General features: G+C 42.9%; 1 protein-coding gene across 1 annotated transcript; it reads left to right on the top strand.

The window, feature by feature from the left end:
* Window positions 1–1,084: 1,084 nt before the first annotated feature.
* Window positions 1,085–2,251, top strand: LOC310854350 (CMP-N-acetylneuraminate-beta-1,4-galactoside alpha-2,3-sialyltransferase-like; the record flags this gene model as incomplete). Its single annotated transcript, XM_083758948.1, has 1 exon — window positions 1,085–2,251. One exon carries the CDS (start codon window positions 1,085–1,087, stop codon window positions 2,249–2,251), a length of 1,167 nt encoding a protein of 388 aa, XP_083615074.1.
* Between the last annotated feature and the right edge of the window lie 9,754 nt (window positions 2,252–12,005).

Raw genomic sequence — 12,005 nt, forward strand, 5'->3', positions numbered from 1 at the left:
CCTAGCGCCACGCCTCGTAAATGGGAAGAAGGCAATAGCGGGAGGGCGATACTGTTTTTTTTAACATGGCATCATGATGCAACCCATGATGTTTTCGTATACCCAGTTGCTTGGAAAGTGCAAACTTGGCAACCTGGCTGAGAGGCCCTATTTTTTGTTTTGCTTGTATTTATTTCCGTATAAAAGCAAGCATGGCAAGTGGCAATGTTTCTATATACCAAGTTGCTTGGATGTCGCAAATATGGCAACCTAGCGGGAATAGTACTATACTGTACTGTGCTGTGCTGTACTGTAGTCTGCTGTGCTGTGCTGTATTGTACTGTACTGTAGTCCTCTGTACTGCACTGTACTGTACTTCCCTGTGCTGTTCTTCTCTGTACTGTACTGCACTGTGCCATACTGCACCCTGTGTATGCGTGCGTGCGTGCAGTGAAAAGAGGAAGGGCGGGGAATGGGGAATTTGTGACGTCATTTGCATTGCAGCGAAATGTGCAATAACAGTGTGACAAAAATCATATTCGTACAGTAAATATGGCAGCTGTGGGGAAGTGATGCAGTGCATGTGGATCCGGGTGGCGTGCAGGATGTTTAGTGCACGGAGAGATGTGTGCTAATGGAGTGGTGTGGTAGGAGAAGGAGCACGGATAAACGGCCATGTGCTTGTGTACCCCCTTTCCATCAGGGTAGAAGGATATGACACGTGTAGTATGATAATCCCTATATTTGGTCCAGATTGACCTAGTGCTGATATCAGATAGATATGGTAGAACCCATATATGGATAGATCTGACTGGCGTAGTCATCACAACAAGCCTAGTCGGAGGATATATAACTGGGGTTTGCTACAGGTTTGGTGACAGAAGTCAAAGCTTCCTGGTTTAAGCTCTAATTGGCGTTGCCACAGTGGTGTGTTCTACACGAAGTAATCAGCAATAGAGATTTGAGCTGTCTAATATCAGCACTCCAATTAAATAGAACTATTTAAGTGCACCTAGAATACTGTGCACCTCGCCGTGAAACCATCATCAGAGGGGGCGCTCTCTCTCTCTCTCTCTCTCTCTAACGGCCCCAGTCTTCTAAGATCATGCGTCGTAGGAAGGCCGTGCGAATCATCTCCCTGGGAATCTTTGGTTTCATTCTGACGGCCCTCGGTGTCTGGGCCATGAGCGGCTTGGAGTGGAGGACAGGTCACGGTGAAGGCAGGACGGGTCACGGTGAAGGCAGGACGGGTCACGGTGAAGGCAGGACGGGTCACGGTGAAGGCAGGACGGGTCACGGTGAAGGCAGGACGGGTCACGGTGAAGGCAGGACGGGTCACGGTGAAGGCAGGACGCGTCACGGTGAAGGCAGGACGGGTCACGGTGAAGGCAGGACGGGTGATTGGAAGCTTGGCTTTGCATCTTCCAAGGTCGCCACCCTGTACCCAGGTTTTGGATCTGTGCCCGTTCCCATGTTCCTCGATTCGAACTTTAAGCAATTCCCCGACATCCTAGAGTGTGGCATTCCATTTGGAGTTAATTCACAAGAGAAGATCCTAGAGGACATTCTTTCGGCTACGGGAAGCTACGGTTTAGGGGAGGACCTGGATCGTTTGGAAAGCAAGAGTTGCGTCGTCGTCGGTAACGGAGGTATTCTGACCGACAAGTCTCTGGGTCATGTGATCGATACGTTTGACGTCGTCGTGAGGTTGAACGCAGCGCCGGTGAAAGGCTACGAGACGGACGTGGGCTCCAAGACCACCATGCGCATCATATACGCCGCAAGCTGCCCCAAGGAGACGGAGCAGATAGAGGACCAGTCGCTGTTTGTCCTCTCTGCATTTAGACCTGAGGACCTTCCTTGGTTTCGTCATATGGTCTTGAAGATGACACAGCGCGTACCAAGAAAGCCAGCCGACATGCGGATGCTGAACCCCTACTTCATCAAGGAGGCCTCCTTCCAGCTCATTGGCTTGCCGTACCACGATTGTTGGCCCGTTTGGGGTCAGAAGGGTCAGAAGGGTCAGAACGCCAATATTCCCACCACAGGGGCGATTGCCATAACGATGGCCCTCCATCACTGTGACCGAGTGGCTGTGGCTGGCTTTGGCTACAACATGAGCGACCCCGACGCCGCTTTGCACTACTACGAAGACCTCAAAATGTCAGCGGTGACAGAACACGGCGATCATAACATAGTGAAAGAAAAGCAGTTTCTGGCGAAGCTTGTGAAGGCTGGAGCTATCGAGGACCTGACCTTGGGCGTCATGTAGTAATTTGTCTCGTGTTACCATTGAGTCTCGCAAATTTCCAAATTGCTTCATCATAAGAGTCTGGAGTGTCCAACGGAAGAGCTGATGACGAAGAAAGAAGTGGAATGTCCGCACACGATATAATTCTGCTCCCCGTCTTTTTATATTTCAAAGATAAAACCCATTTTGGTGTTGGCATCATGTTATGCTTTAACTATTGAAAAATAGCAGATCTACAAGCTCATATACGAGCTTGTAGGTCTGCTATTTTTGAAAAATCGACAAGAACGACTGACATTTTTAGAATCTGATCTCGGGTCAGAATGGGTTAATCAGACCAGTGTGTGTCCCAGTGGAAACCTCGTATGAATCTGATCTCAGGTCAGAATGGGTTAATCAGACCAGTGTGTGTCCAGTGGAAACCTCGTATGAATCTGATCTCAGGTCAGAATGGGTTAAGTTTCGTCGCACAAATGTATTCTAATATGGACGGTGTCCGAGGGTCTTGTCCATCAGAGGATGCAGCCAGATGGAAATTGCACATTTAAGGTGAGACACTACAGGTGAAATCCTGATTTGTCTTTTTTTTTTTTTTTTGCTATTTTGCTTCCTAAACATGTTTTCTTTCAAACTAAAGCAAAATACACATTAAAAATACAGATTTAGATGTTTATTTTGATAGTTTATTTTAGCCAATGACAGCTCGTTTTTCTGGGTGAAAATCCACCATCTCTATTTTCATGATTGGTTGTTGGTACAAAGGAAGTGACCATATTTGGATCAGACCACAGTCAGCTCGAGGTCCAGACCTTTCCAATGATATATGCCATTAGCCTATATGTTGTTGCCAAGGTTTGGATGAGATATTTGTCTCCAAATAGTGGCTTCAATTAAAACGTTTTGGAATTTTACAATACAAATCTTTAAAGGCCGTTTTCTCAAAATAAGTTTTCCTCATACCTGGGACAAAGAATCTCCACTTCAGTTGAACTCACATACACCAAACGTTCCAGTCTCATTCATAACTATATTCCGCAGACATTTACACATGGATTTGTTGATATATCATTCACAGCCTGATTTACATCACATTTTATACCTAAAAACATGCCGAAAATGGGTTTTTTATGCCTGTTGACACTATTTTCTGATTTGTGGAGTGATAATTAGAGATATCAAAAATCCCATGTGTAATTTTCTTTGTCTCTAATGTGTCAACAAAATGAAATGATAATTTTGAACCTGGCTTTATCCGATCTTCAGATTTATCGTCCCGAAATGTATGCAAATTAGCGCATATAATGCCTAATTTGCATATTTAAACATATAATTTCAGAAAACTTGTAATACAAAAAATCTTATTTTTTATATAAGTAATCAACTGGAGAAGTTTCATTGTGATAGCTATTATTTAACTTTTTTCCCTATTCACCTGGGGTGTCTCGCGTTAACAAAAAGATAGGAAGGACATTTACATGAAATACTCTCAATAACGGGACTTTTGAGTTTGTTAACAGTCTTTGTATTGAGTTGTGCTTGAAATGTAATGTAATTCTGCAAACTGTTAATAAATATTTAAATCAATCAATAAATCCTTGTTTGTGCCGAATCTGGGTTGCACATGGTTTTTTGAACTCCCTCTGGTGTTGTTGTGTTGCTGGCATGATTAGACTGACTCAGCGTCACTGTTTATTATGATACACTTTTCATTTCATTAAAAAAAAAAACGCGGTAATGAACCTGACACCGCGGTATGCGTTGTGCGTTACATACCGGCGGTATGCGTTACATACCGGCGGTATGCGTTACATAGTGGCAATTCTGGGTGCCTGCCATGCAATGGCAGAAACACAGGTTGAAATCCGCAACACATACTTAACTAGAAACAAAATTTCAAGAAATTTTACTGGGTGCCTGAAGCTCGCCAAGTCTGTGCAGCATTTGAGCCACGGACCACCATTTGATGACATTTAGCCTCTCAGAAGGGTCCATTTGGTTACATGTGAGCCAGGTCTCCCCATTGACTTTCAATGAGGTATTTTGTCTTAGTTCATTGCGCATTACGTTGCCACCAACATTCTAATGCTAACATGCTAACATGCTAATACTAACATGCTAACATTTTAATGCTAACATGCTAATGCTAACATGTTAATGCTAACATGATATCAAGCTAAAATGCTAACATGCTGCTAACATGCTAACATGCTAACATGCTAATGCTATCATGCTAACATGCTAATGCTATCATGCTAACATGCTAATGCTAACATGCTAATGCTATCATGCTAATGATATCATGCAAACATGCTAATGCTAACATGCTAATGCTATCATGCTAACATGTTAATGTTATCATGCTAACATTCTAATGCTAACATGCTAACATGCTAATGCTATCATGCTAATGCTATCATGCTAACATGCTAATGCTATCATGCTAATGATAACATGCTAATGCTATCATGCTAACATGCTAACATGCTAATGCTAACATGCTAATGCTAACATGCTAACATGCTAATGCTAATGCTAATGCTAATGCTAACATGCTAACATGCTAATGTTAACATGCTAATGCTATCATGCTAATGCTAACATGCTAATATGCTAACATGCTAATGCTAACATGCTAATGCTAACATGCTAACATGCTAATGCTAACATGCTAATGCTAACATGCTAATGCTAACATGCTAACATGCTAATGCTAACATGCTAATGCTAACATGCTAATGCTAACATGCTAACATGCTAATGCTATCATGCTAACATGCTAATGCTAAGATGTCTGAGCTGTAAGGGTCCATTTGGTTTCGTTCAGGGGGACGGCCCGGTTCCGGCGAGCCGCCCTGCTTCTGAAACGGTCGAGAAATGACAGAGTTACGTGTTTCCCCGATTTTCTCCATTGTCTTTCAATGTGTGTGTGTGCATGCACATGTGTGCATGTGCGTGCATGTGCGTTCGTGTGTGCGCGTGTTTGAGAGGTGGTCAACTTGACCTTGAATCATTAACAAAGTATCAATTTCACCTGGGCTAGGGCTAGTCTATGCGAATGCAAACACTATTGAAAGTTAAAACCACACTGACTCAGTGAGAGAACGTATGTCCGAACAAATTGCTCTATCGCAAAAAGTAAACGTCAAATGTGATTTTTGTTTTCGCCGTGAGTGACCCGAGACATTGAGGTACGCCGTGTGCGATCGTGGTATTGGTACGATAAAAAACGTGGTTATGAGAGCGAGTTAAGAAATTGTGTTTGTGGAGTTGTATGACACATTATGTTGGTACACCTGTCGCTTTCAGGGCTGTAGTTCACGTACCGTATGAATCTGGGCTGTGGTTGTGACATTGGGTGAAAGAGGACGAGTGTGGCTACAAAATTACCGAATTATCGTTACAGTCTTCAGATTGGCTTCTCCCTCTGACCCGCTCTCTCTCTGGCCGTGCGACACTGAGAGTCGAGATTTTTGCTCAGACCACACACACTTTGAACTGCGATAGCGGGCAAACCGTGCAACGTATTCGAATTCCGTCTGAACCACGACAAAGTCGATGGCCTCGTGTGCTGTTTGAGGTTTAAATCGTGTGTCTACGTAACAGTATGCCAGAGCAATGTGGCTCCAAAGTAACGTGTCGTTTTCTGTTTTTATCCGCGTTTCCCCATTGACTTTGCATGGGGCATTTTTCGCGTCGTTTATTGCGAATTACGTCGGCACGGTAACCCGAAACGGAAAGAAAAGCACAAGCACACCATTCCCGGCCGAGCCGCACGTTTCGATGTATATATTGTGGGGCTTTGGTAAACCGTGCGGCCGGCCGTAGACGTCAAAGTTTCGTGTCTTGACGATTATAATTAAGTATTGGTTGCGGATTTCAACCTGTGTTTCTGCCATTGCATGGCAGGCACCCAGAATAATTATCGTAGTCAAGACACGAAACTTCGACGTCTATGGTATTGGTACTTTTTTATCGTACCAATACCACGATCGCACACGGCGTACCTCAATGTCTCGGGTCACTCACGGCGAAAACAAAAATCGCATTTGACGTTTACTTTTTGCGATAGAGCAATTTGTTCGGACATACGTTCTCTCACTGAATCAGTGTGGTTTTAACTTTCAATAGTGTTTGCATTCGCATAGACTAGCCCTAGCCCAGGTGAAATTGATACTTTGTTAATGATTCAAGGTCAAGTTGACCACCTCTCAAACACGCGCACACACGAACGCACATGCACGCACATGCACACATGTGCACGCACACACACACATTGAAAGTCAATGGAGAAAATCGGGGAAACACGTAACTCTGTCATTTCTCGACCGTTTCAGAAGCAGGGCGGCTCGCCGGAACCGGGCCGCCCCCCTGAACTAAACCAAATGGACCCTTACAGCTCAGACATCTTAGCATTAGCATGATAGCATTAGCATGTTAGCAGTAGCATGTTAGCATTAGCATGTTAGCATGATAGCATTAGCATGTTAGCATTAGCATGATAGCATTAGCATGTTAGCATGTTAGCATGATAGCATGATAGCATTAGCATGATATCATTAGCATGTTAGCATTAGAATGTTAGCATGATAGCATTAACATGTTAGCATGATAGCATTAGCATGTTAGCATTAGCATGTTTGCATGATAGCATTAGCATGTTAGCATGATAACATTAGCATGTTAGCATTAGCATGTTAGCATTAGCATGTTAGCATGGTAGCATTAGCATGTTGGCATTAGCATGTTTGTATGATAGCATTAGCATGTTAGCATGATAACATTAGCATGTTAGCATGTTAGCATTAGCATGTTAGCATTAGCATGTTAGCATGATATCATTAACATGTTAGCATTAGCATGATAGCATTAGCATGTTAGCATGATAGCATTAGCATGATAGCATTAGCATGTTAGCATTATAATGTTAGCATGATAGCATTAACATGTTAGCATGATATCATTAGCATGTTAGCATTAGCATGTTTGCATGATAGCATTAGCATGTTAGCATGATAGCATTAGCATGTTAGCATTATCATGTTAGCATGATACAATTTACAATTTACAATTTAGGCATTTAGCAGACGCTCTTAATCCAGAGCGACTTACATTTAGGCAAGAACAAAAGCATGGGAATACATCACATAAAAGCATTTATCATGAAACATGCGTAAGATAAGAAGGTAACAGTGGAATATCTATATGATGAAACTATACATACACTATACATAATAAACTATACATATTCACTACTATGCTATACATATGTACTATGGGGTGCTATGACTATATACAATACAATTATAGTGCTGTCTACATAACATGCTATAAGTCTGTGTCAAATGCTATCTAAGCCAACAGAAATGCTATGTAAGGGGTTAGGGTAAGTGCTATGGGCCATGATGGAGTCTGAAAAGGTGGGTTTTCAGGCTACGGCGGAAGATTGGGAGTGATGCTGCAGTTCTGACTGCAATGGGAAGTGCATTCCACAGTTTTGGAGCCAGAAGGGAGAAGAGTTTGGGAAGTGTGGAGCGTTGTCCCGGCGTTTTTAGTGAGGGTACTTCCAGTTTCCCTGCGTTGGCTGATCTGAGTGCGCGGGAGGGTTTGTAGGGTTCAATCATACTTGTAAGATATGGGGGAGCCATACCTTTGGTTGCTTTGAATGCCAGCATCAGAGTTTTGTATTCTGTGCGGGCAGCGACCGGGAGCCAGTGGAGGGAGCGGAGCAGGGGGGAGACATGTGAGAATTTTGGCTGGTTGAAGACCAAGCGAGCTGCTGCATTTTGGATCAGCTGGAGAGGCTTAAGTGCACATGCTGGTAGGCCAGTAAGGAGGGAGTTACAATAGTCGAGTTTTGACAAGACTGTTGTCTGGATTAGGAGCTGGGCTGATTCCTGGGTGAGGAACGGTCTAATTCGTCGTATGTTATAGAGTGTGAACCTACATGATCGAGTGACAGCTGTGATGTGAGCTTTGAACGAGAGCTGACTGTCCAGGACAACACCAAGATTCCTGGCTGTTGGGACAGACGTTACCAGGGCGTTGTCTACGGAAATAGTTAGCTCCCGCATAGGGCAGGACTTAGCTGGGAAGAAGAGAAGCTCAGTCTTGTCTGGGTTCAGCTTGAGGTGGTTGGAGGACATCCACTGTGATATGTCAGCCAGGCATGCAGTGATGCGCTCTTCCACCTGAGTGGCAGAGGGGGGGAAGGATAGGAACAGTTGTGTGTCATCGGCGTAGCAGTGATAGGATATATTGTGAGCAGAGATGATAGTGCCAAGGGATTTAGTGTACAGTGAGAAAAGGAGGGGACCAAGTACAGATCCCTGTGGGACCCCAGTTTGGAGGGTTCGGGGGGATGATAGCAGACCTTTCCAGGAAACCTGGTAGGTCCGATCGGTGAGGTAGGAGGAGAACCACTTTAGTGCCGTTCCACCGATGCCTAGCTCCGCTAGGGTTTCTAGGAGCAGCTGGTGGTTCACTGTGTCAAATGCTGCTGATAGGTCTAGGAGAATCAGTACTGCAGAGTGGGAAGCAGCTTGGGCAGCATGTAGTGCTTCTGTGACTGCCAGCAGGGCAGTTTCTGTGGAGTGGGCCTTCTTGAATCCGGACTGGTTGGGATCCAGCAGGTTGTTCTGTGAGAGATGGAGAGAGAGCTGGTTGGAGACGACACGTTCAATGGTTCAATGATAGCATTAGCATGTTAGCATGATAGCATTAGCATGTTAGCATTAGAATGTTAGCATGATAGCATTAACATGTTAGCATGATAGCATTAGCATGTTAGCATTAGCATGTTTGCATGATAGCATTAGCATGTTAGCATGATAACATTAGCATGTTAGCCATTAGCATGTTAGCATGATATCATTAGCATGTTAGCATTAGCATGATAGCATTAGCATGTTAGCATGTCAGCATGATAGCATTAGCATGTTAGCATTAGAATGTTAGCATGATAGCATTAACATGTTAGCATGATAGCATTAGCATGTTTGCATGATAACATTAGCATGTTAGCATGATAGCATTAGCATGTTAGCATTAGCATGTTAGCATGATAGCATTAGCATGTTAGCATGATAGCATTAGCATGTTAGCATGTTAGCAGCATGTTAGCATTTTAGCTTGATATCATGTTAGCATTAACATGTTAGCATTAGCATGTTAGCATTAAAATGTTAGCATGTTAGCATTAGAATGTTGGTGGCAACGTAATGCGCAATAAACTAAGACAAAATACCCCATTGGAAGTCAATGGGGAGACCTCCTGGCTCACATGTAACCAAATGGACGCTTCTGAGAGGCTAAATGTCATCAAATGGTGGTCCGTGGCTCAAATGCTGCACAGACTTGGCGAGCTTCAGGCACCCAGTAAAATGTATTGAAATTTTGTTTCTAGTTAAGTATTGGTTGCGGATTTCAACCTGTGTCTCTGCCATTGCATGGCAGGCACCCAGAACTACAATACTACATACAAAATTACAGTATAGGCATATGCAAAATAAAATAAAAACCTCATATAAACGGTTAGAAACGCTATATGTAATGCTCATGGTTTAACTTGTATTATTTAAACATTTCTGCTATTCTGTATTTCATTATGGTTCAAATAAAATAGATAGGATGCTATAGGCTGCTATAAAATATATAATGTGTTTTCAAGCCAATCCCTCGTTAATCCTTGATTTGTGTTGATAAGGTTAAGAGTTTAAATTATCAATGAAATGCATCATATGCATATGCCAATAAAATAAAATCAGTAGGGGCTGCTCCGAGGCCATACGCTGAGAGACACGACACAGACACACACACACACACACACACACACACACACACACACACACACACACACACACACACACACACATTAATACATTAATATGGTAGAAAAACGTAAAGTGTATGTATCGCATTAATGCTGTAAAATGTCTCAATTATTGGTAGTATTAGCATTGTTTTGTCATTGTAAAGTTATGTTGTAGCCATCACAGTAAAAAAAAATACATGGACATCATAATTATGTTGTCAATATACACTATATAGAGTAGACATTATACTACTAACTAGTATAATGTCTAAACAGTAGAATAAATATATCTTGAGCTTAAAATGATGATGAAAAAAGATGAGGAAACCATTTTGCTCTGGGGTGAAACTGTCATCTCACCAAACCTTCATTATGAGCAGATCTGGCCCACAATACAGCCGACTGTTCTTAAGTGCCCATCAATGAGAACAGCGCTGCCCTGTACTCCACAATCTGTATGGCCATTGCGGTACATAGTAATATAACTATTATATTGTAATTGTAATGTCATTAATTTGAAGTCACGTAAGTCAGGGAGGCTTATTGTCAATATCAGCTAGAGTGCTAGAGTCTATCCCAGTGCGGGTACCCTACAAGTTATTCCACCCTCCAATAGACACAGCTGTACCACGGTCTGTTTACGGACACCCGCAGGGTCGCTTGAGTGTTGCATAAATTAGCAGTTTGAGAATGTGCCATACACTACCTGTGTCTGTTCTTTAATGAGGCGGACAGTAGAAATGTTGCTATATGTCACTTTGTTGGATAGGTATGGGTTAAACGATGGAGGTCTTAATCCCTAGAGAGGGAGGTTTTGAAGGGTAATATATAGTGGTGCATTCAATTTATCGATGAAGAATCTGGACAATAGGTGAATCAATTGAGAGGCTGCTCTATCGATATGGCAATAAATTATTTGGGTGACGCAGTGTTGCCAAACGTACCTCTGTTTAACGTTATCAAAGCCCTCTTTGGGAGTTGAAATGCAGTCCCTTCCCAGACCCCTTGTTAGGATGTTTAGACATTTATTTGAATTATCTGTGGGCCTGGAAGTGCTTTATTGTATTTGTGCAACATGGTCATTATTTTGAATAAACGGTTAATCGAGATATATCTATATATATATATATATATATATATATATATATATATATATATATATATATATATATATATATATATACTATATGGAGTTTATACAATAACAGCATAAGAATAAAAACAAAAACAAGGCAAAAATAATGAGAGAGAGAGAGAGAGAGAGAGAGAGAGAGAGAGAGAGAGAGAGAGGGGCGGGCGGGGGAGGCAAGCCTCACGTCAGCGTGAAGAGCGAGAGATAATCGCTGTAAATTAACAGAGGCATGAAAATCTAACTGAGCGAGACCGTTTGACGTGAGGACAACGGGGGGAAGTCCAAGCCAGCCCGGGCGTGCTACGCTGTGAAATAGACAGCGGGAGGCGGTAGCTAGCGGGGCAATGTTAGCTGGGCAATTGTATTCACAATTTCATACAGCCCATAATGCATTGCGATTGTGTGTGCGGCAGTTCCGGTTGCACACGGGGAGGGGTCGCGGGAGGTGACGAGGAGGGAAGCCTCGCCCCCACGGGGAAGAGGCTTCCCTCCCACCCCATCCCACATTCCCTGCTGCTGTTAGTCTGTTCTCAATAGGTGTTAGGGTGGTAAAATACTGAAAGGCTTGATGCTCCTGCACTCTTCACATTTGCCTTGTGTTTATCTGTCAGTGCATGCCGTTCAATGGAGCCTTTACCTTTGCTGCTGATGTCAATATCCGTTCTACACAAAGTGCAAAATGCATGGAAACTGTCAATCCGACTTTTCTTTATGAACTCTAGTTCATTGATCCATTCCTCATTAAATGAAGTCTTTCTTTTCGGCATATTTGTTTTTTTAATCTATCTCTGCACAAGCACATGGGAAAATAACGTTTATTATATTTTATTCAT

The sequence above is a fragment of the Protomyctophum parallelum genome (assembly GCF_964188405.1).
Source record: "Protomyctophum parallelum genome assembly, chromosome: 23".
In the NCBI taxonomy this organism is placed as follows: Eukaryota; Metazoa; Chordata; class Actinopteri; order Myctophiformes; family Myctophidae; genus Protomyctophum; species Protomyctophum parallelum.